Source organism: Phacochoerus africanus, chromosome 12 (genome assembly GCF_016906955.1).
Source record: "Phacochoerus africanus isolate WHEZ1 chromosome 12, ROS_Pafr_v1, whole genome shotgun sequence".
In the NCBI taxonomy this organism is placed as follows: Eukaryota; Metazoa; Chordata; class Mammalia; order Artiodactyla; family Suidae; genus Phacochoerus; species Phacochoerus africanus.
Genome location: NC_062555.1, coordinates 46,084,733 through 46,110,130, shown reverse-complemented (window position 1 = coordinate 46,110,130; position 25,398 = coordinate 46,084,733). Strand labels below are relative to the sequence as shown.

General features: G+C 43.9%; 1 protein-coding gene across 5 annotated transcripts in view; it reads left to right on the top strand.

The window, feature by feature from the left end:
• The window catches only part of MAP3K8 (mitogen-activated protein kinase kinase kinase 8), a 29,719-nt gene extending 4,629 nt beyond the window's left edge, over positions 1–25,090 (top strand). For 4 of the 5 annotated variants that reach the window (XM_047754844.1, XM_047754841.1, XM_047754842.1 and 1 more), the window contains exons 2-8: positions 926–1,284; positions 11,539–11,706; positions 15,539–15,800; positions 16,335–16,441; positions 21,451–21,603; positions 22,716–22,962; positions 24,115–25,090. In XM_047754844.1, the coding sequence (XP_047610800.1) occupies positions 949–1,284; positions 11,539–11,706; positions 15,539–15,800; positions 16,335–16,441; positions 21,451–21,603; positions 22,716–22,962; positions 24,115–24,245 (1,404 nt within the window). In that variant the 5' untranslated portion in view covers positions 926–948 and the 3' untranslated portion in view covers positions 24,246–25,090. Of the gene's footprint in view, positions 1–925; positions 1,285–11,538; positions 11,707–15,538; positions 15,801–16,334; positions 16,442–21,450; positions 21,604–22,715; positions 23,112–24,114 lie in introns of all 5 variants that reach the window. The other variant, XR_007131189.1, reaches the window with a different exon arrangement.
• Positions 25,091–25,398: the final 308 nt, after the last annotated feature.

Genomic DNA, 25,398 nt, shown 5'->3' with positions numbered 1-25,398 from the left:
TACCCTTGATTTACCTTCTTTTTCTCATTCAGAGGCCCGCAAGGGTGGTTCCCCATTTGGGTATAAGATCTGAGAAACAATTTTGGCTAATCAGTTAGTTGACCTTGTCCATATCTTGCTTATGACAGATTTGGCTTCCCTGGGTTCTTTGTAATACCACAGCTTCTCCAGAGTCATTGATCCAGACACTAAATTAACCTTCCCCAGTCCTTCGGATGTATGCTTTGCACTGTTAAGGAATCCTGGTCACAGGAGGGGACAGCAGGTGAAACGCATCTTCTGCTTTCTCAAACCCATCCTGGGCAGAAAGAAGATTTGTGATTTGATTTGCTGTCTCCTTTTTAAATGAGCTGTGTAAAATATTTGCATGAGAATTATCCCCAAAACTTGGACTTGTACCATCATCAGATTTGCTAAGGTTAAACTCCATTTTCCATGCTTCTGGCTTCAGGCCCTGAATTTTATTTGCAGAGCCATCTCCTGAATTTGGTAAAGAAGTTTCCTTCTTTCTTTTTTTTTTCCTCTCTTTTTTTCTTTCTTTCCTTTTTTTTCTTTTTAAAGGCGTAAAAGCCACAGACCCGGCAGGGGAGGGTTGCAGCAGGGTTGCAAACTCTCCAGGCCCAGAAGCCTCCACTCCTGCTGCTCCAACCCATGCTTATTATGTTTAATGAAAGTTTGTGTTCAGTGGCTCCAAGTCAGTGAGTGAGTGACCAGTGAGCTCCGAAGGTCTCAGGTTTCCCCTCTGTAACGTGAGCACTGGACGAAAGGTCACCTAAGGGCCCTTTTTGCACTGTCTGCACTTGACCTCACACACGTGGACAGAGCCCTTATTTTATGAACAAAGGCGCATAGAAGCTGATTCCCAGTGCTTTCGCAAATGCAGAGACAAACACGGGAAACTAAGTCCTGGCACTTTCCTTTGCAGACTCTCTGGGGAGCTGGCCAGGGATGGAGTACATGAGCACTGGAAGTGACAACAAAGAAGAAATCGACTTATTGATGAAACATCTGAACGTGTCCGATGTAATAGACATTATGGAAAACTTATATTCCAGTGAAGAGCCGGCGGTGTACAAACCCAGTCTGATGACCATGTGTCAGGACAGTAATGACAATGAGGAACGGGCCGAGTCTCTGCTTCTCAGTGGCCAGGAAGGGCCATGGTTGTCGTCGGTCAGATATGGAACCGTGGAGGACTTGCTTGCTTTTGCCAACCACATATCCAATGCCGCAAAGCGTCTATATGGACACCGACCCCAGGAATCTGGGATCTTATTAAATATGGTATGTGTTTTCCCCCTCACTTGAGCACTGTGTGTTCAGCTTGCCGCTGCAGCTTCATTTAATGCTGAGTGGCATTGGAACTTGGTTTAGATTGGCTGCCACGGATGGTTTTTTAAAAATGGAATTTTCGTAGGAATTACCTCCATGTGAAAGATGCAGAAAAAAAGGTCTTGATTATAAGTTTCATTTAAAGAATGCTTTCCAGGAGTTCCCGTTGTGGCTCAGTGGTTAATGAATCTGACTAGGAACCGTGAGGTTGCGGGTTCGATCCCTGACTTTGCTCAGTGGCTTAAGGATCCTGCGTTGCCGAGAGCTATGGCGTAGGTCGCAGACGCGGCTTGGATCCCACATTGCTGTAGCTCTGGTGTAGGCTGGTGGCTGCAGCTCCGATTAGACCCCTAGCCTGGGAACTTCCATTTCCCATGGGAGCAGCTCCAAAAAGCAAAATAAATAAATAAACAAAGAAAGAATGCTTTGCATATTTTAGGAGTCGTTTTCCACATAGGTGGTTGAAAAGAATGAATTTTAATTTTTCAATTCATTCAAGAGCCTACTTGTCAATTACACATCTGATAAAGGCTTACTGAGAGATTCCATCTAAGAGAGGAATAAAGGCTTTGTCTTTAATATATGTTTTTAAGTTGAAATATAGTTGATATGTGATTTTACATGAGTTGCAGGTATACAGTATAGTAAGTCACAATTTGTAAAGATGATACTCCACTTATAATTACTGTACAATATTGGAGTTCCTGTTGTGGCCCAGTGGATTAAGAATCTGTCAGTGGATTTAGACCACTATCCATGAAGATGTGGGTTTGATCCCTGGCCTCACTCAGTGGGTAAAGGATATGGTATTGCCACAAGCTATGGTGTAGGTTGCAGATCCAGCTTGGATTTGGCATGGTTGTGGCTATGGCTGTGGCATAGGCCAGCAGCTGTAGCCCTGATTTGACTCCTAGCCCAGGTACTTCCATATGCCACGGGTGTGACCCTAAAACAAAAAAGGAAGAAAGAAAGGAAGGAAGAAAGAAAACATTGGCTATATTCCTTAAGTTGTACAATATACCCTTGTAGCTTTTTAATTTTTTTTTTAAGTTTTACTGATGTATAGTTGATTTACCATGTTGGGATAATTTCTGCTAAACAACAAAGTAGTTCAATTATCCATGTACACACATCCATTCTCTCTTTGTAGCTAATTTTATAGATAACAGTTTGTTCCTCTTAATCCCCTCCCCCCATGTTTCCCCTACCCCGACCCTCTTCCCACTGGTAACCACCAGTTTGTCCTCTATACCTCTGAGTCTTTTTTGTTATATTCACTAGTTTGTTTTATTTTTTAGAGTCCACATATAAGTGATAGTCATACAATATTTGTCTTTCTCTGTCTATTTCACTTAGCATAATACCTTTCAAGTCCACCCGTGTTGTTGCACATGGCAAAATTTCATTCTTTTTTTGGCTGAGGGTACACACACACAAAACATCTTTTTTTATCCACCTGTCAGTGGACACTTGGGTTGCTTCCATACCTTGGCCATTGTGAATAATGCTGCTATGAACATTGGGGTGCATGAATCTTTTCAAATTAATGTTTACATTTTTTTTCAGAGCTATATTCCTGAGTGAAATTACTGGGTGATATGGTGGTTCTCTTTTTAGTTTTTTGAGAAATTTCCATACCATTTTCCACAGTGGCTTTGCTAATTCACATTCCCACCAACAGTATACATGGGTTCCCCTTTTCTCTACATCTTTGCCAACATTTGTTATTTTGTTCTTTTTTTATTTTTTTTATTTTTATTTTTATTTTTTTAAATTTTTTTAAATTTGTTGTTGTTGTTGTTGTTGCTATTTCTTGGGCCGCTCCCGTGGCACATGGAGGTTCCCAGGCTAGGGTTCGAACGGAGCTGTAGCCACCGGCCTACGCCAGAGCCATAGCAACGCAGGATCCGAGCCGCGTCTGCAACCTACACCACAGCTCATGGCAACGCCGGATCGTTAACCCACTGAGCAAGGGCAGGGACCGAACCCGCAACCTCATGGTTTCTAGTCAGATTCGTTAACCACTGCGCCACGACGGGAACTCCTATTTTGTTCTTTTTGATGACGACCATTCTGACAGGTGTGAGGTGATATCTCATGGTGGTTTTGATTGCATTTCTCTGATGATCCAGCGATGTTGAGCATCTGTTTATGTGCCTGCTGGCCATCTGCATGTCCTCTTTGGGAAAATGTCTATTCAGGTCTTCCGCCCCTTTTTCACTTGGGTGGTTGTTTTTTTGATGCTGACTTGAAGGAGCTGTTTACATATTTTGGGTATTCACCCCTTTTTGGTCATATCATTTGAAAATATTTTCTCCCATTCAGGAGACTGTCTTTTTGTTTTGATAATGATTTCCTTTGCTCTGTCAAAGCTTTTCAGTTTAATTAGGTCCCACTTGTTTATTTCTGCTTTTATTTCCTTTGCTTTCGGAGATGGATCCAGCAAATATTGCTACAATTTATGTCACAGAGTGTTCTGTTTAATTCATAGTTTTGAAGGCTGAATTTTTGTGCTCCTCTCTTGTCACATCCTGCAATGTCACAATATTAATACTGGCTAAATTCAGTTCTTGCAGACATGGAGTTTGTGGGCAGTACATAGCTATCCACAGATTCACTCTTCTTCATTGGCAAAGCATGAGTGACAGGTGGAATATTTGTTAGGTATGCCAAATATGCAACACTTAGTTGTCACAACAGAAGTCAGGTGATGTGTTCAGGTGTGCCTGGGAATCCGTCAGTCTCTTTGTGTGTCAAAGGTGAGTGTAGGTGCTGGCTAAAGATGATCCGACTTTTTCAAAGGAGCAATTCTCGAACGAGTGGGTGGGACCTTGCAAAACATGTTTATTGATGAAAATACCTGCCTTTCTTTGGTGCAGCTACATGGCAAGATGGCACATGTAAGGAGGGCAGTCCCGAACAAGTAAAGAGTCTAGTCCAAGTGCTTTATTGTTATTAGTAGTAGTATTGTTATCACTCTTTGTGGATCACATTCATCCAATTAAAAAAGAGCCCAGTGATTTAGGTCAGCTATGTAGTGAATTGTTGTGTTGGAAGCCAGTTGTGTTCAGCTATAGCCCAGTTTGCAGCCAGATTGCAAATGACATTTGGAGAAAAAAAAAATGAAAGATTATGTTTTGCATAGTTGCATGACTTGCTTTGGTCTGGATATACCAAACTGTATTTGATAGTTGGTTTACTTTGAGAAGAGCACTTCTTTTTATACCTGGGAAGTAATAATTTGAAGTAAGGGTGAGACTTGATTTTCTTAGCTAAAATATTGCTGCAGAACGCCGGTTCAACATAATATGTATGTCTACAACCTGAAACATAATTGTTTATGTATTTCTCTCTTTTTAACATACTTATTTGTTAAAATGGGTATTTAAAAGGAAAACGTGCAGCATAAACCCATTATTTTTTCTTATAAGTATGATAATATTTTAATAGAGACAAGCTTATTTTTCCTGGAGCATCAGACTGATGAGAGATGGGTCATAGAATTGGGAATGTACGGATGGGAATTTGGAAAAATGATAGAGTCCAAAGCAATAGCTTCCTGAAGGTTTGGAGGTTGGGGGTGGGGAGAAGCTAATGCAGCAAAGGGGAGAAATGAAGACATGAAAAGAAAGTGAAAACCTTATCAGCAAAGGGTAAGAGTAAAATGTTGCCTTAGAAGCATGTGCCCTTGACATGAACCAAGGCATATTCAGGAGAAAATTTAAGAACAGGACATCATAAAAGGAGTCTTTAAAACTTTGAAGAAGCTTTTTGTTTTAAAAGATGATCAAGAATATGAACCTAAGCAAGACTTAAACATGGAGTGGAAAAACAAGAGAAGCTTAAAATCCCCAGGAATGTAGCCCCTGCCTCCTTGGGCAGATCATCCCATGGTTTATGGCTCTGCCAGCCGTGGTTGGCTTTTCCTGTCACCTTAAGGATTGGATACATCCCTGTGACAGCTAGTAACCCATCACAGTTCTGTTTTATCAGTAATGGCATAGAAACCGAGATTTGCCATCCCAGATCAAAGCTGATCTGAGGCAAGAGGATGGAGGCAACGTTTGCTTCTGGTTTCCTTCATCCTCATGAGATGTTCTCCTGGGAAGCATCAAGACCTTCCTCTTTCCATGGTCCTCCCCCTAAGACCCTATCCAAACTCTTTTCTTCTGGCCTTGCTGCTCTCTGTTCTTCTGCTTTACAACGTGACAGCTAGTTATCTATTTGGGAACAGATGGGTCCCAAAGTAAAGTTGACCTTCAAATGTATCTGCCTACGGACCACATGCTTTCCTTCCAGTCGTCATCTGTTCACTTGCTAGACGGAGCTCAAACATCGGCAGGGGGTGGGGGGCTTTTCCAGGTGCTAGAGAGACAGTGTGGCACAGTTTGTGCTCCCTGGTAGCCTTCTGCCTGCTGAAGGAGGAGTGTAAATAGGTCATTATATGCAGTGTAGTACTTCCCACTAGAGCTACGCCCTGGTCGCTATGGAAACCGTCAGGTGGGGTACCTCACACAACCATGAGGGTGGGTAGGAGGAAGGGAGAATGTCAGAAGCTTCCAAGAGGGATTAATTGATGCCTAAATCACTGAGTTGGAATCGGCCAGACGAAGGGCATGGAGAGCCGAGAATGTGCCAGATGAAGGCACAGACTTGGTGACCAACAGGCATAGCGCCCAGGGCATTCATTAGATAGGGTGGAGGACCAGGAATGGCAGAAAAACCCTGAAGCATACGCATGCTAAATGGTGGTCTGCCTGTGTGTGGGAGTCGGTGCTGCTTTCCTAAAAATAGTCTTTTAAAGATTCCACCATCTTTCCAGCGGGACCTGGGAAGAAACTTGAGACTAAGCCAGGGTTTGCATGGTATGAAAGTGCCACAGATTGCTTATGATCTAGACCAACTCTTACCCTCATCTAGGGACAAATGACCTAACATGGGTTCTGAACCTCTTGGGTCATTATTTGGGAAGCTGAAGGAACTTGCTCTCGGATGTGGATGGCCAATGCTGGCTGCTGTTCCTCAGGAGATTAGTCATCCTGGCTTCTCAGGGTGAAAAAAAAAAAAGTTACAGATCCTTGAGTCAGGGCCTCAGTCTGATGCTTGAATCACTGCCTTCATCATCTCCAATAATTGCTGGGGCATTTTGGACTGTGCTTGGAAATCAGTGATGAAGCATTCATCATGGTCTGAGGCATTTCATGTCGTAGCGGGCCAGTGCTTTTTTTTTTTTTGTCTTTTGTCTTTTTTGTTGTTGTTGTTGCTATTTCTTGGGCCGCTCCCACGGCATATGGAGGTTCCCAGGCTAGGGGTTGAATCGGAGCTGTAGCCACCGGCCTACGCCAGAGCCACAGCAACGTGGGATCCGAGCCGCGTCTGCAACCTACACCACAGCTCACGGCAACGCCGGATCGTTAACCCACTGAGCAAGGGCAGGGACCGAACCCGCAACCTCATGGTTCCTAGTTGGATTCCTTAACCATTGCGCCACGACGGGAACTCCGGGCCAGTGCTTTTTATTTTTGTTTTTTCTTGATGCACCCGAGGCACATGAAGTTCCCTGGCGAGGGGTCAGATCTGAGCTGCACTAGTGACCTATGCCGCAGTTGTGGCAACCCTGGATCCTTTAACCCACTGTGCTGGGCCAGGGATTGAACCAGGGTCCTGGTGCTGCAGAGATGCCACTGATCCTGTTGTGCCACAGCAGGAACTCCCGGAAGGTCCTTCCTGAGTTAGTGCTAAAATCCATCTCTGACTCCCCTCAGTCCTTGTCCTAACTCATGGCTGTAAAAATGTGTGTGTTTATATATATGGAAGGAGCAGTGGGTGAGGCTGCAGGCCCACGCATGAAAGTGCCTGGGTCCGTGTCTCAGCTCTGAAATGGACTAGTGTGATAGTGGGCCATTTATTTATTTATTTATTTATTTTTGCTTTTTAAATTTTTTTTTGCGAATCAGAGCGGCAGCTGCAGGCCTATGCCACAGCCACAGCAACACCAGATCCGAGCTACATCTGCAGCCTACACCACAGCTCACGGCAATGCTGGATGGATCCTTAACCCACTGAGCAAGGGCAGGGACGGATCCCAAATCCTCATGGATACTAGTTGGGTTTGTTATTGCTGAGCCACAGCGGGAACTCCACCTTGCCTCTTTTCCTGCAGCCCAAGATCACATCCATTTCCTAGGCACCACATCACACAGGTCCCTTATGGAATTATTCTAACTTCCCTGTGGACTTCTATCAAGTGCTACCCCAGGGCCTAGTGGGGTTTTTTTAGAATCCATGGCAGTGAACTGGAGGAAGAGTGAACTGGGGAAGGCACCCCTCTAGGGTCTGCACTTGAAGTTGGCTTTGCTACCTTGAAAAGAGAAGGGGCAGCACGGATTTCCACAAGATTATTTGGTTGGGCCCCTGGAAAGAAGAAGAAGGAGGAAAAAGAAACATTTCAAACCCAAATAGGGAAGGTCTAGGGCTCGGGAAAGATGAAGGAACTTTGCAGAACACGCACTGGCTGGTGCTTGCTTGTTACACTGCAGGGTCAGGGATTGTCAGCAGAGGTGGCCGGGGAGAACTTGCAGGATGTTCAGAGAAAGGTCCCCAGAACGAGGGGGATTGTGAAACTGGGCAAAGGACCTTTGCAGTGTTTGATCTGAAGAGAAGAAGGTCAGGGTGTGCTCAGTGATGTGTAGATGCAGGCATATAATAACTGGGATTCAATCATGCATAGCTTTCATTACAGCCTCCAGAAGATCAAAGGCTCTTATTGGAAGAATAAGTGCTACAGCTTTGGGGTCAGACAGACCCGAATTCGAGTCCTGGCTCTGTCACCACCTAGGGAGTTACCTAACTTCTTGAAGCCAGTTTCTTCGTCTGTAAATGGAGATATGCCGAGTCCCCACCTCACAGGACTGTTCTGAGACTTCAGTGAGTTACTTTGTGAAAGACGCAGCATGGTGCCTGGCCCAGAATTAGCCCTCGGTAGATTGTGGGTATTCTTCACTCTTCATCCTCTTGGCTAGACTAAGAGGACCCTGGGTCAAGGTGGATGGTAGCAGATTCTGGATGGATAGGAGTAAGGAAAACTTTCAAGTGAAGTAGGTCAGACGGAGAAAGACAAATTTCGGATGACATCACTTATTTGTGGAATCTAAAATATGATACAAAGTAGCTTATTTACAAAACAGAAACAGACTCACAGACGTAGAGAACAGACTTTGGGTTACCAAAGGGGAAAGGAAAGGAGGGAAAAATTAGGAGTTTGGGATTAGCAGCTACAAACTGCTATATGAAAGAGCTAAACAACAAAGTCCTACTGAAGAACATGGGGAACTATAGTCAATATTTTTAATAACCTATATGAGAAAGAATCTGAAAAAGAATATATACATTTATTTATATATTATATTAATATATTAGTATAGTCATGCAATATATTTATATATAAATATACTGTTACATATTTATACATTAATTTCTTTACATATATGTATATTTATGTATTTATATAAAATTATATATTATATAAATATATATATCTTGCTATATGTAAAGATATATATTTATATAAAATATGTTACATAAACATAATAGATATCGTTACATATAATGATATATATTTATATATATAGTTATATATTTATATATAACTATATATACACACACATATATATAAAGCACTTTGCTGTATACCTGGAACTAACATAACATTGCAAATCAACTATTTGTCAATAAAAAAATTAAAATAAAAAAAAAAGTGAAACTTTCATGAAGGCGAGTTAAGCACCAGCGTGGATTCCTGGAGAATCGAGTGAAATTGGACCTGTAAGTATTTAATAGAAAGGAATAGGCAATAAAGTGATGCCGCCGAGGGCCCTGAGCCTGGTTCCCTCTGAATATGGGGAGGACTAAATCTGTCCAGTTCCCGGCCTGCTGTAAAAGTGACCCTCCTGTAACTTGAGGTGACATGCTTCTAGAGAGGAGGTCATATTTCAAACTCGGTGAGACCGTGGTCTCTACTGAGTCATTTTTCCTCCCGGGTCCTGCACAGAGGGCAGGCTCAGTAAATGAGAAGTTTTTAAGGGTAATGACTTCACGTTTCTAAGTATTAGTGTCACTCTCTACTTCTCCCCCTGACTCATCCTGAGCATGTCTGCTCCTGGGGTGTGGCCAAGATTAGCAAGAATGGGTCCTGAGTGAATAGCCCTTCCAGTCACCATGGCCCGTGTGAGGAGCCCCCCAGGCATATGGAGGTGAATCAGGTGTCCACTCTTTCCCCACGTGATCCACATTCCCCTGCAGCTCCTTCCCCTCTTGAAATAACTTCATGCCACTTTGATAGTTCTGTCATTCCCGAATTCATAATGTGAAGTCTTAATATTACTAATGATGTGGGGGTAAAACCAATATTTTTGAGGCTCTAGCCCTTGAGAGGGCACCCCCACACTTTTTGTTAAGCATGTGCCCCAAGTCACGTCTCCAGAGATTCTTATTCATTTGTTTTCATTTTAATTATAATTACTTCTCCATTTAATTTTTCCCTCTTTAAAAAATTGAGATAGATTTTATATCCAGTAAAAATTGAGATAGATTTTATATCCAGTAAAATTACTTCTCCATTTAATTTTTCCCTCTTTGAAAAATTGAGATAGATTTTATACCCATATCATTAATGTCCAAGATTTGTGGAGTTTTGACAAGGGCACCTACCCTTGTCACCCCCACTGCTATCAGGATATCTCTCTCTTAACTTTTTAAAATTGTTATATTTATCTATTTATTTTTATTGAAGTATAGTTGATGTACCATATTGTGTTAGTTTCAAGTGTATGGCACATATATGTGTGCGTGTGTGTGTGTGTAATATATATATTCTTTTTCAGATTCTTTTCCCTTATAGGTTACTTCAAAATATTGAGTGCTGTGCAGTTGGTTCTTATTGGTTATCTATTTTATATAGAGGAGTGTGTTATCCGTTAATCGTGAACTAATTTATTTCTCCTTGACTTTTTCCTTTTGGTAACCATTAACTTTTATTTCTGTTTAGTAGATAAATTCATTTGTATCATTTTTTAAAGATTCCACATGTAAGTGATATATATTTGTCTTCCTCTTTCTGACTTCCTTCACCTAGTATGAGCCTCTCTCTAGGTCCATCCATGTGGCTGCAGATGGCATTATTTTCATTCTTTTTTATGGCTGAGTACTATTCCATTGTATATATGTACCACATCTTTTTTTTTTTGTCTTTTTGCCTTTTCTAGGGCCTCTTCCCACGGCATACGGAGGTTCCCAGGCTAGGGGTCGAATTGGAGCTGTAGCCACTGGCCTATGCCAGAGCCACAGCAACTCGGGATCTGAGCCGCGTCTGTGACCTACACCACAGCTCACGGCAACGCCGGATCCTTAACCCACTGAGCAAGGCCAGGGATCGAACCCACAACCTCATGGTTCCTAGTTGGATTCGTTAACCACTGCACCAAGATGGAAACTCCTGTACCACATCTTCTTGATCTGTGCCTCTGTCAAAGGACATTTAGTTCTCTTAATTTTTGAGCGGGCTGCTTTTGAGACCTCTTGTTGGAAATGTGTGCTGACTCCTGAACCCTTAGAGGTCAAGGGTTGTCTGTCTCTTGTTCTTAGCTGCCTCCCCATCACCAAATACAGTGCCTGGCATGTGTCATGCACTAACTAAATATTAAATGAGTAGATGAGAAATACTTCTGCCCTGACTTTATTTATGCAGCGTGTCAACTCAGGAGGCTGACATAACACATTGTTTTCCAGAATCCTCCGTGACCATCAGTTAATTTCCACACTCTCTGTATGCATCATCTGTGAGTAATAGTTATGTGGACCAACAGGTTAGCACATTTCAATTGGAAACAAGTCAACTTGCACGCATGCCCAGTTGACATTGATGCAGTCTTTCTTTTCAGCCTTTTGGTCACAGTGGTCATGCTGCCTTAGATAAATCATTTTTAAAGTTCTCTTTGGCAAAGAATTACTCAAAAGTGGATAGAAATTTGATCGGGTCTGACCGGACAGCTTTCTCTGTCTTGCTGGGGCTCTAAGTAAAGCCTCTGTCCACTGTTACACACAGGGTGACATTAATTTCGAATGCCCCATGTAGGAATGTGGTCTTATGTGGCCAGAAAAAGAACTTTGCTGCAGTTCTCACCCTTCTGCATTTTTATTCGGTTGTAGGTAATCACTCCCCAGAACGGGCGCTATCAGATAGACTCTGATGTTCTCCTCGTCCCCTGGAAGCTGACTTACAGGAATATCGGCTCCGACTTCATTCCTCGGGGGGCATTTGGAAAAGTGTACTTAGCACAAGATATCAAGACTAAGAAAAGAATGGCGTGTAAATTGGTACGTACTTCATCAACCTGACTGTGTGCCCTTCGTGTCTGGCATTGTGGCTTTTGTGTATTTCTTTACTTGTTTTACTCAAAGCTGGCTACCTTTGGATCTGATCTAAGGATGCTCTGCCCAAAAAAGCATCCTTTTTAGGAGTTACTTATTTAGTTAGTCTTTTTAAGGCCTCACTCAGGGGCATATGGAGGTTCCCAGGCCAGGGGTTGAATGGGAGCCACAGCCACAGGCCTACCCCACAGCCACAGCAACACTGGATCTGAGCTGCATCCGAGACCTGCGCTGCATCTTGAGGCAGGGCTGGACCCTTAACCCACAGAGTGAGGCCAGGGTTCAAACTGACATCCTCATGGATACCAGTCCAGTTCTTAACTCTGAACCACAATGGGAACGCCAGGGTTTTTTGTTTTTGTTTTTTTTTTAATTATTATTTTTCTCCTGTGGCGTGTGAAAGTTCCCAGGCCCGGGGTCAATCCAGTGCCACAGCAGTGACCAGAGCTGCTGCCGTGGCAATGCCAGATCCTTAACTGGCTGCGCCCCAAGAGAATTCCGCATCTGTGTTTTATAGATTTGCTTGCTACCTGGGGCCATTCAGTCCCGAGTCTACTTAAGTGTATGGTTGCTTTGAGTCAGTTTGCTCTGATAAAAAAGAAAGGACTAACGTATTTAGCACCAGTTTGTGTAACCTCATCCTCCTTGTGGGAAGGTGGGGGAGGGGAGCTGTTCTGCAAGAGCAAATCTATCTACTGCTCTTTCGAGCCCACACACTGGGGAGGGGGCCAGGCAGGGAAGCAGATGCTGAGAAGGCGGCAAAGCTTTCTCGGGACTACAGATTAAAGAACTGAATTGAAATTAAAATTGACAAGTTATTGAAAAGGCCCCAATTTTTATTAAATAATCATTGCTGAAGCACCCTGCTTTGGAAAACTTTTTGGCAGGCTCTACCATAATGAACATGCACACGCCCTATGACCCAGCAGTTCTGCTCCTGTGGGTGGGTGCACGCTCAGTAGGCATGCATGTGCGGTCACCTATGTGCCATGTGCTGGAATGTTCATAGCAACGTATTTGCAATAGCACCCAACTGGAAAGTTTCCAGATGCTGACATGTGATATAGCTACACACTGGGATGCTATTCAGGGAAGAAAAGAAACGATTTAAAACCGTCATAAGGCAGATAAATCTATATATGGGTAAGCGAAAAGAGTTGGACACAAAACAAGATTTTACTTAGATAAAGGTCAAAAAAGGCTGAACAAACCGGTGCTACTGGAAGTGAGGTTAGTGGGTGCCCATAAGATGCAGTGACAGGCAGAGGTTAGCAGGGGGTTTCTAGGGTGCTTGTGGAGGTCTGGTTCCTGATCCAGATGGTGGTTACCAGCGTGTGTTTAGCTGAGAATTCATTGAGTTTGATACTTAACCAGCTTTGCACTTTTTTTTTTCTTTTTTTGGTCTTTTTATAGCCGCACCCATAGCACATGGAGGTTCCCAGGCTAAGGGTCAAATCGGAGCTGTAGCTGCCTGCCTACACCACAGCCATAACAACGGCAGATCCAAACCACATCTGCAACCTACGCCACAGCTCACGGCAATGCTGGATCCTTAAGCCACTGAGCAAGGCCAGGGATTGAACCTTTGTCCTCATGGATGCTCATCAGATTCGTTTCTCCTGAGCCATGACAGGGGCTCCCAGCTTTGCACATATTTTATGTATGTCTGTTTTATTTTCAAGTTTTTTTTTTTTAAGTGCAATAAACTCATTTTTGATTTTACAAAAAACAAACTAGAAAACAGTATCGTTTCAGTCTCTTATCATCATTGAAAGATCAGTAATATATTGGCCTCATTTGTTCCTTCATAAAGGTTGGTTAGAGCATCTGTATTAAAAGGAAAAAGATGTAATATAGTAAGTTATTTGAATGTTGCATTTAGAAGGAGATATGTTCAATATTAAAAAATCTGGAGATATTTTATCAAGCTCTTAGAACGAAAGGGTCCTGTTTTTCAGTTCCATTACAGAAGGCACTGGAAAATAGTTTTGTGGGTTTGTTTTCTTTACAGTATTTACATTTAATTTTTTTTTTTTTTAATTTTATGGCTGTACCCATGGCCTATGGAAGTTCCCAGGCCAGAGACTGAATCTGAGCCACAGTTGTAACCCACACCACAGCTGCAACAACACCGGATCTTTTAACCCACTGAACTAAGCCGGGGATAGACACTGCAATATTTAATTTTTAAGCTATATTTTTTCTTAAAAAAGAAACATATAATTAAGACACTCAAATGGGTTCAAAAGGTTTTAGCCCATTCTTTGGGCTAAAGAATGAGGTCCTTTTCCTTGAGGCAAATGCTATTAATGGGTTCTTACATGTCTTTCCAGAAAATTTCTATGGACATGTGTATGTGTAGTTGAAATTTTTTTTTGCAAATGGGAACTTAGTATATGTACTTCTGCTTCTTGCTTTTTTCAGTCTGACACAATATTTTGGAGACATTCCATCTGTGCACTGAAAGAGACACTTCTTTATTAATCAGTTCTGATTTATTGTAGAATATATGGTTGCGTGATTGTATGCATTGTTGGAACATGAATGGTGAGACTAGAGACATTATATTATTTCATGACAAGGAATATTGAAAATATGACCTCAAATCTAGGTGCTGTAGAAATTACATGTATAGGGGAGTTGCCGTTGTGGTGCAGTGGTTAACGAATCCAGCTAGGAACCATGGGGTTGCGGGTTCTGTCCCTGGCCTTGCTCATTGGGTTAAGGATCCGGCATTGCCGTGAGCTATGGTGTAGGTTGCAGACACAGCTCTGATCTGGCATTGCTGTGGCTGTGGTGTAGGCCGGGGGCTACAGCTCCGATTGGACCCCTGGCCTGGGAACCTCCATATGCTGTGGAAGTGGCCCTAGAAATGGCAAAAAGACAAAAAAAAAAGAAATTACATTTATAATAGATGGGAAATCTCTCTCTCTATCTTTTTTTTTTTTTTTAGTCTTTTGTCTTTTTAGAAGCCACACCCACAGCATATAGAGGTTCTCAGGCTAGGGGTTGAATCGGAACTATAGTCACTGGCCTATGCCACAGCCGCAGCAACGCCAGATGCGAGCCATGTCTGCAGCCTACACCACAGCTCACAGCAACGCCGGATCCTTAACCCACTGAACAAGGTGAGGCCAGGGATTGAAACTTCGTCCTCATGGATGCTGGTCAAATTCATTTCTGCTGAGCCACAATGGGAACTGCAGGAAATTCCTCTTTTGATTCAATCATGCAGAGTTATCTGGTTGGATGTCTATACTCCTAATGAAAGTAGTGTTTCGTTATTTTTTTTACTTTATTTTGAATTATTATTATTTTTTTACTTTAAGAGTATATAATGTAAAGGCGGATCTTTTTTTTTTTTTTAATCATTCTTTACTTGAGAGTAAACATTATCTTAACTCAGCAGCACAATTTCTTTCTTTCTTTCTTTCTTTTTTTTTTTTTGCTTTTCAGGGCTGCACCTGTGGCATATGGAGGTTCCCAAACTAGAGATGGAGTTAGAGCTGTGGCTGCAGGCCTACACCACAGCCACAGCAACACCGGCTCTTTAACCCACTGAGTGAGGCCAGGGATCAAACCCACATCATCATGGATACTAGTCGGGTTCTTAACTCACTGAGCTACAGTGGGGACTCCCAGCAGCATGATTTCATAACACATCAAAGTATCCTTGAGGGCATTTATTTGCCTTCTGACTTGTGGGTTGACCTGTATTGTGTGTTTTTTCCATTATCCTGGAGTTGTTTAGGATCTTCCTTGTGTTTTTGTTTTCTAGATCCCAGTAGACCAATTTAAGCCATCCGACGTGGAAATCCAGGCTTGCTTCCGGCACGAGAACATCGCTGAGTTATATGGCGCAGTTCTCTGGGGCGAAACTGTCCATCTCTTCATGGAAGCGGGCGAGGGAGGGTCCGTTCTGGAGAAACTAGAGAGCTGTGGACCCATGAGAGAATTTGAGATTATTTGGGTGACAAAGCACGTTCTCAAGGGACTTGATTTTCTACACTCGAAGAAAGTGATTCATCATGATATTAAACGTGAGTTATCTTTGGATGTGTCCCTTTTTGGTTTAGAGACTAGAGCTAGACCACAGGCAAAGGGACTCCTCCCATCAGTCTGAGGGTCTTCAGTGGCAGGAGGGACAGCCCCCTGGAGCACTCTTCTCCTGCTGCCCTGGGCTCCTGAAATCCATTTTGTTTTTTTTCTTTTTATAGCTACACCTGCGGCATATGGAAGTTCCCGGGCTGGGGTCGAATCAGAGCTGCGGCCTATGCCACAGCCATGGTGATGCTGGAACCTTAACCCACTGAGAGAGGCCAAGGATCGAACCCGCATCCTCATGGATACTAGTCGGGTTGGTTAACCACTGAGCCACAACGGGAACTCCTCCTAAGTGATTTTTGTCTAAACTCTCCCCAGATTCATCCTTCTCTTTTGAATATTAATACACCTATGTGAGTAGGGGAAGCATTTCAAGGTATCTTTATTTGGAACTCATTTTAAATAACATTTTCATTTTAGTTATGGAAGTATAAAGAATTTTTTCACTAACATCGTTTCTCTCTTTATAGCTAGCAACATTGTTTTCATGTCCACAAAAGCTGTCTTGGTGGATTTTGGTCTAAGTGTCCAAATGACCGAAGAGATTTATTTTCCGAAGGACCTCCGAGGTACAGAGGTAATTATGTTCACACAGCAATGGGCAAGATCTTATTAAAAGTAAAAATGAGGAGTTCCAACTGTGGCACAACAGGATTGGCAGCGTCTCTGTAGTGCTAGTGCATGGGTTCGATCTGCAGCCCAGCACAGTGGGTTAAGAATCCAGTGTTGCTGTAGGTCGCAACTGTGGCTTGGATCTGATCCCTGGCCCGGGAACTCCATATGCTGCAGGGCGGCCAAAAAAGAAAAAAAAGTTAAATAAATAAAAAATAAAAAAAAAAAACGAGTGAAAATTAAGTGTTCTAGCTATGGCTTCAGAAAGGACAAAGACGGGGAGGAAAACCATTGCGTCAAATCATCGTTATCATTGCAACATATTTAATGAGCATTCGTCTGTGCTATATACTTATTTTAATGAATTAGATTATTTACTCTTCCCAGTATCATTATCATAGGCAGATACTATTATTCCCATTTTATTTTATTTTTTTTTAGGGCTGCCCCCATAGCATATGGAGGTACCCAGGCTAGGGGTTGAAGGGGGGCTGCAGCTGTCAGCCTACACCACAGCCACAGCAACGCCAGATCTGAGCCAAGACATGGACTTACCCCACCATTCATGGCGATGCCAGATCCTTAACCCACTGAGCAAAGCCAGGGATCGAACCCATGTCCTCATGGATACTAGTTGAGTTCGTTACTGCTGAGCCATGACGGAACTCCATGCAGCTTTTTATATATAACTAATATATGTGTTTTTAGTAGAACTAATGTTACTGTTTTGGTTCAGTTACAGGCATAATAGTCATGGTCATTTAAGAACATTTATTGAGAACCATCAACATGTCAGGCCTCTCTTTCATCCTAGGAATCGTAAAATAAACCTCACCTATTTGAAAATATAAATTTGCTGTGATATTTAACTCATTTGTGTAGCCAAAACAACAAAAATAAAACTTTCCTGAATCTAAATGGGATTCAGAGAAATGTAGTCGTTGGCTTTCAAGTAATATATTTAATATTCACATTATTAGGCTGAGTAGTCGATTCTGGGAGTTCCCATTGTGGCGCAATGGAAGCGAATCTGAGGTGGAGGGTTCCATCCCTGGCCTCACTCAGTGGGTTAAGGATCCAGCTGAGGTGTAGGTCGCAGACACAGCTTGGATCCCACATTGCTGGGGCTGTGGTATAGGCCAGCAGCTACAGCTCCAATTAGACCCCTAGCCTGGGAACCTCCGTATGCCACGGGTGCAGCCCTAAAAAGACCAAAAAAATAGTTGATTCCTGTAGTGAGTGTCTTTTGAGCATCTGCTGTGGGTCCCAGTGATGAGCCACACAACAAGGCCAGAAAGGACTCCATCCTTTTACATTTACCTGCGTTGTTAATGACTCACGGTTTTAGTTCACTGTAGGTTATAATGGGCGTAAGGTGCATCTGGGAAGGGGCTGCCTTCCTGACCCATCTCCATGACCACAGGATGCTGGCCTGTCCCAGCCTCCCAAGCCCCGAAGCCCTTGTCCCTGTCGAAAATGCCCTCAGGAAATGGAGGGAGAGCAGTTGGCTGCACCTTTGCCTCAAGATTACCACCTGAGGGAGTTCCCTTCGCAGCTCAGGGGTTAATGATACCAACTAGGATCCATGAGAATGTGGGTTCGATCCCTGGCCTCGATCAGTGGATTAAGGCTCTGGCGTTGCCGTGAGCTGTGGTATAGGTCGAAGACGTGGCTTGGAACCCGAGTGTCTGTGGCTGTGGCACAGGCCAGTGGCTATAGCTCCTATTTGTCACCTACCCTGGGAACTTCCATATGCCGTGGGTGCAGCCCTAAAAAACAAAAAACAAACAAAAAAAGATTAACACATGAGTCCAACCAAATGATAACCTTTAGTTTAGCTAGTAAATAATGTCTTGCCCTGGGCTCAATTACAGTGCAAAAAAAAGTTGTCTGCATTTCAAACCAAGGTTCTATAAGCCTTAACTTTCTCAAAGCAAAGACTCTTTTAGGCAGCAAAAGAAATCTTTGTTTTTTGCTGCAATTATTGAACTTATTCTCCAAAGTACTTGGGAGAGGATTTTCCTTTTTTTTTTTTGGCCACATCATGAGGAAATTCTCTGGCTAGGGATCGAATCCTTGCCGCAACAGTGACAATGTCGGGTCTTCAACCACTAGGCCACCAGGGAACTCCAAGGGAGAGGATTCCTGAGAGTTTCAAAGTTTTATTCTTTGAACTGAATAATATTCAGAAGAGAAAACTCTAGCCTTTTTCTTTTTTTCCTTTCTTTCTTTTTTTTTTTTTTGGTTTTGGTTTTTTAAAGAATGTGCTAGTCCCCAGATCTTAGGAACACTTTACCAAAGCACACAGTCTAATAAGACTTAATGCTTACGACATGGTTTTTTGGGAAAATACTTCAGCATATTTTGGCAGTCGACAGACATTCAGATATGTGACATTCTACCCTTTTTCCTGGAGCCAGTTTGAGAAACAAACTATTTATGGTACCAAAGATGGAAAATACCTTTCTCTTCCCGGCAGCGTGATCCAGTTGAAGGTTTTGCAATAGCTGGAGAAAGAGAGACGTCTCCTTTCTGGGATTTTTCGCAGAAAGGGTGTTTTTGGGTTTGAGATAGTGACAGGGCGTCTACCGGAGAGGATTGAGGGTCTTTTCACCAAATGTAACTTGCTTTCTGTGAAGTATTAAACTGGCTCTGCTCTTCCTAGTTATATATGCGTCTGTTTAGCTCTCTTGATTGAAGTGTGAGAATGAGGGGTGATGATGAGTGTAAGTGTGAAGGCACCAAGGCTCTCGGCAAGCTTGTTTTGACTCCTCTCCTTAAAGAGCCAAGAAGATATAATTAGTCAAGGTCAAGTGTGCAGATTTGTTTCCCAGTTGAACTTGCTCACCTGGCTTTCTGGCACCTCCCTCTGCCCCCCACCAGCAGAGCTCACAAATACAGACACTGGCCCCCAGCAGCATTCACACTCAGAACATGAACCTTGTAGACACATAGTACACATGCTGGGTTAATCCGGGGTATCTTTATGCTGTTGTTTTGAATTACCTGATACAGAGAAAGAAGAAATAATGAATGTGAATAACGAATTAGAATCTAAAGAGCATATGGTTCTTTTTGTGAAGTTCTTATGTAAGTTCACATGTCATCATATGCCTGGGGACACACACACACACACACACACACAGTCTTTGTAATTAATGTGTGGAGAGGTGAAGCCCTTGACCTCGACCTCTAGGCTCCTTTGCTCTGGTGCCCATGTCTGAGGGTGCACAACCCCCAAGAGAGACTGGCTGGGGTCCGCCCAAGCCTGTTTCCTGGCCGCGGCCAGCCTGAAGTGGCCTTGAACCCCACACCCCCCATAGAGCTTGAGGAGACAGGAACTGTGAGCCACGGGACCTTGGGCAGCAGGGAATCTGTCCAAGGGGCAGCAGCCAGGCCACCAGGTGGACAGCAATGTGCCATCACCCAGCCCCTCCAGTGCCCCAAGGGCATAGCTGCTGTGGGCGACACCAGGCACAGCACTTCGCCTAATCCTTGCTTAGGAGAGTCAGCAAGGGGGGGTGGCGGGGGAAGGCACCTCTGTTAACAGTTGTCCCGCCCACTGCATGTATTTTGCTAAACTTGGTGATTTTATTTAGCACCAAAGTCCTGCAGGATCCAAATGCTCTGTCTTTGCTTTAGGGCAAGTTTGCAGACAAGGAACTTGGTTTAAGCCTGTTTGCTGAGATAGAGAGACAGAGACAGACGGAGAGACAGAGAGAGAGAGAGAGAGAGAGAGAGAGAGAGAGAGAGAGAGAGAGAGAGAGAGAGAGAGAAAGCCCGCCAGGAAGTGTGTTGTAGGAAGTACTTGAGCCAAGTTAATAGGGGGGGAAACTGGGCAATTTCCCTAGTTTTTGTAAGCCAGTTCCTTCTTTATTTACTTTAAAATGTATTCTGGGAACTCCATATTCAAATGACAGCATAAAAACATCTCTAGCTTTAGCAAAATATTGACCATTAGGGTAGTAACTGCTCTATGTCTGTCCCGGCTGTAAAGACGGATCATGGGTCCCCAGTGTTTGCTCTTTTTTTCTCTCTCTCTTTTTTTTTTTTTTTTTTAACTTTTAGACATATACACGGCTTTCTAAAATTAGCCCTCCTTTTCCAGCATCCGCTTCTCAAGCATATGGCATGACTTTAGGGTTTCGTCACTGAGTTCCTTGGTGGGTAGAAATAAGCTGCAATGACCAAGAGATGACCAGTTAGGATCATTTTTCCAACATTACACTTTCAGCTCTTCTTTCCTGCCCAGTCAGTGGTCATAGCCTGTGGACTTCTGCTGCCTCTGATTATTGCAGATAATTAGCGGCCTGGCATTTAATGACAAACGTGAAATGAGGACGTGTATTTGTAGTGGCCATTTAAATCAGGCAAGAATTCCCCCCCGCCCCCCATTCCCGTGATGCACCTGCGGCATATCAAAGTTCCCAGGCTAGGGGTTGAATCCGAGCTGTAGCTGCTGGTCCCCACCACAGCCAGAGCAACACCAGATCTGAGCTGCATCCGAGACCTACACCGCAGCTCCGCCATTGCCAGATCCTGAACCCACTGAGTGAGGCCAGGGATCAAATCTGCATCCTCACGGATACTAGTTGGATCCTTAATCTTCTGAGCCACAAGGGGAAATCCAGGAATTGGTGTTTTAATAAAAACATTCAGCATCAGCCTGTGCTTTGTAGAACTTCGATACATGGGAGGCCCAGGTGTGTTCTCAGTCGAGGACGCTTTGCTGCCTGCTGTTCAGTTGGTGGGAAACGGTGTTCTGAGGCTGCAGGGGGGAAACTGGGCCAGCGCTGCCTGGTTCCCCAGGGTCTGTGCTTCTTTGCTGAAGGGACCAGGGCAGAGGGGCTGTTTGAAAGGGATGCAGTATGCAGTGAAGATGGGGGAGGTGGGTGAGCTTCCAGAACTGGATCAGGGAAATGGTACCCAGACAGAGGAGGAGAGTCAGACTGACGTGTCCTGCTCCTCTTTCAGATTTACATGAGCCCGGAGGTGATCCTGTGCAGGGGCCATTCGACCAAAGCCGACATCTACAGCCTGGGGGCCACGCTCATCCACATGCAGACGGGCACCCCGCCCTGGGTGAAGCGCTACCCCCGTTCCGCCTACCCCTCCTACCTATACATAGTAAGTGGGGGCCATAAGGGGGGAAGGTGGAGGGCGAGTTTGTGTGTGTTGGGGGGGGGTCCCACCTGCTCGGGGGAGCTGCTCTCCTGTGATAACACACCTGTGGGGGGATGATGGTGACGTAAGACCCATGAGAGGAAGCGGAAATTTCCTCCCACGTGGAGGAATGGCCCATTCCTGCCAAGGAGGCGTCGTTTATTTCAGTGGGAACTTACCAAAATGTGCACTGGGCAGGAATGATATGCTATTCCATTATACGAGATGCCGCTGCAAAGCCTCAGAGTAGCATAAATCTTTGAGCGAAGGATGTTGTATATGGTCTTTGAACACTTAAAAAGATGTTAGATTGTAGATCTAATAGAGATCCAGAAGCTGATACATCCCCATTACTGCACAGGCATCTTTGGCCACTGCTCCGATGTAAAGCTGTCACTTTTCTTTTGGCTATGACTTGAGATTGAACCCAGGCCACAGTGGTGAAAGCCTTGAATCCTATCCATTACACCACCAGGGAACTCCCCTAAAGCTGTCACTAGAGAGTGAACCCAGGCCACAATGGTGAAAGCCCTGAATCCTATCCGTTAGACCTCCAGGGAACTCCCCTAAAGCTGTCACTTTTTTTTTTTTTTTTTTTAACGGCCACACCTGCAGCACATAGAAGCTCTCAGGGCTAGGTGTCAAACTGGTGCTATAGCTGCGGCCCACACCACAGCCACAGCAACACCAGATCGGAGTTGCACCTGTGGCCTACACCATGGCTTTCAGCAATGCTGGTTCCTTAACCCACTGAGTGAGGTCAGGGATCGAACCGGCATCCTTGAGGACACTATGCCAGACAACTTAACCTGCTGAGCCACAACGTAAACGCCATAAAGCTGCCACTTTTTATCCAAACCTAGCATGTATCTTTGATTGCTTTAACCCCAAAGATGGTGGGTTTAACTTAGTATGCTTAGGAAATCAAAGGAAACATTTTTTAAGGGTGTGAATTCTATTTGCTTTAGGGCATGTAGTGGTAAACAAAAGACTTTCTGGGTCTTGGAAAAGAATACTTGTCCTGTTGAGGATATATTTTCTTACCATGGATACTAACAGAGCTGGTTTGTTCGTAGATCCACAAGCAAGCGCCTCCTTTAGAAGATATAGCTGAAGATTGCAGTCCAGGCATGAGGGAGCTGATAGGGGCCGCCCTGGAGAGGAACCCCAACCACCGGCCCCGGGCAGCAGACCTACTGAAACATGAAGCCTTGAACCCGCCCAGGGAGGACCAGCCCCGCTGTCAGAGTCTGGACTCTGCCCTCTTTGAGCGGAAGCGGCTGCTGAGCCGGAAGGAGTTGGAACTTCCCGAGAACATCTCGGGTATGGACGCCCTGCCGTGTAGAGGGCCCTCGCCTCCCTTTGTCTGTCTCCATCCAGTTTCTAAAGGAGCTCGCGAAAGTGCTTGGGGATGAGGGGAAATGAAGCGATTTCTTGATGCCATAAGTTGTTTGAGAAATTTCAGCAAGGATGTGAGTGAAAACCTATTTTTAAACAATTTGGCTAATTTACCAGCAAAACATCATAGGTTTCTAGTGCACACGGAGGTGATACTGTCCTTGAGAATTGCCTCTGCTTTTCTTTTCTTCTTTTTTTTTTTTTTTGCAACAGAGAATAGCATTTGCCTTTAAAAACAGATCAAGTGTGATGGTTTTGTTGTTGGCAAAGAGCAGGGTTCTGTTTAATGCAGTTTTGGTAAGCCACTGCATGCTTCCAGGCCTTGGTGAGAAACATCAGGGCACTGGTAAAATACTGACTTGGAAGTCAACTTGCATTTCAGTCTTCCTCTGCTTAAAATCTCTTTGCCAGCTCTGAAGCTTTCCCATTTAGGAGAGTCCCTCTGTGTTTTGGGAGCATTGACTATGCACCCCCCCTATGCGAGGGGGGGTGCTGTTTTTCTTATGAAAATCTATGGCATTCTGACTCCTTGTGGGTCCAAGCCCACAAGTCAGGCTTGTTTTGCATTTCTCTGTGTCTCCTCCGTCTTTTCCGAATTTCAAGAGAATCATCCGGGAGGCTGGAAAATGGGCCAGGATCTCCAGCCAATTTCTTGCGGTTGTTGACTCTTTTTTGGAATTTTTGTATCTTTTATCTACGTTGGATCACATACACTGGCCTGTGGTGTTCAATCAGTGCTTGAATGCTGTTTCCTTAGGGCCAAAGTGGTATTTTTTTGTTTGTTTGGTTAGGGTTTTTTTTTCCTTTTTAGGGCTGCACCTGGGCATATGGAAGTTCCTGGGCTTGGGGTTGAGTCAGAGCAGCAGCCGCCAGCCTGCACCACAGCTGCAACCACAGGGGATCCGAGCTGTATCTACATCCTACACCATAGCTCACCAAAACGCTGGATCCTTAACCCACTGAGCAGGGCCAGGGATCAAACCCACATCCTCAAGGATACTTACTAGTTGAGTTCTTAACCCATTGAATGTGTCCCCTGGTCATTTCGTTCATTTTTGCAATGTTTTCCCTTTTCAGATACTTCGTGCACAGGAAGCACTGAGGAATCGGAGATGCTGAAGAGACAGCGTTCTCTCTACATAGACCTGGGGGCCCTGGCTGGCTATTTCAACCTTGTCCGGGGCCCACCGACACTGGAATATGGCTGATGGATGGAGTTGTGGGCCCTAAAGTATGACTCAGCATTTACTGAACTCTGGGAAGCCGGCTCTGCTGAGTCTGAACTGGGGTGCTGTCCAGTGGATTGTGCATTTCTTGGCTGGGCTCCCATGACGCATGAATGTGACTCCTCACTGTTCCTGTGTGTTTGATTTGTGAAGCTGCCCCGGGACCCACAGGGCGGAAAAGTTCTCATTTCTCAGGGGGTACATCCAACTCAAAGGAAGTCGAGAGTTCATGGAAGGATCAAGAACTTCTGGGGACCAGTTCCATTCACTGTGCACTTTGTTCAAAATTCTAAAAAAAAAAATGCCCATCACGGGGATCCTGTATTAGCCTAAAGTGACTATTCCTGGTTCTCATTGAAGAATGGGAACTTCACTGAACTCAGAATAGTCTTGTGTATATTGGTGTACATCGTACTACGTCTTTGAGCCTTTGTCAGTAAATTCCAATTGAAATGAAAGTCTTTATATTCAGAACAACTTGAATATTGTAGCAATAAGCTGAACTAGTGTCTTAAAAAATGGCAACTGACTTCTTGGGTGCCATCCAACAACAGACCACTAGTGACAGGTTCTATTATGTTCCTATGGAAACATTGTGTACTGTACACGCTATGCTTCAAACATTTAAAACGTGACGTTTTGAATGTAGATAAAACTGTGTTAAACCACATAATTTCTGTACATCCCAAAGGATGAGAATGTGACCTTTACGAGAAATGGAAACCTTTATAACTTCTTCATGATGCTCCTCTGAGAATTCTTACGACTCTGTTCTCTCTCCAGCATTTGTATATTAAAAGGGCATACTGTGTATGTTTTATATCAAATGCCTCCATGAATCTTTCTTATATATATGTATATTTAACACTGTAAAATATGTTAGTATTCCTACTTAAAGTATGTTTTTACATCATGCAAATGAAAACCATACGTTTGTCCAACACGACGGGTCAAATCAACTGAATAAATGCAGTATTTTGCCTTAAGTATTGTCAAGGCTCTGCTTCTCAACTGGGACTGCGATGGGTTTTAGGGGTTGGGCTAGAACTTGGAGAAGAACCTACAAGCACGAGAAGGCAAAGAATACCTGAGAGTTTTGCAAATGGCATGCTCCTCTCTCTTGCTGCTGTAATTA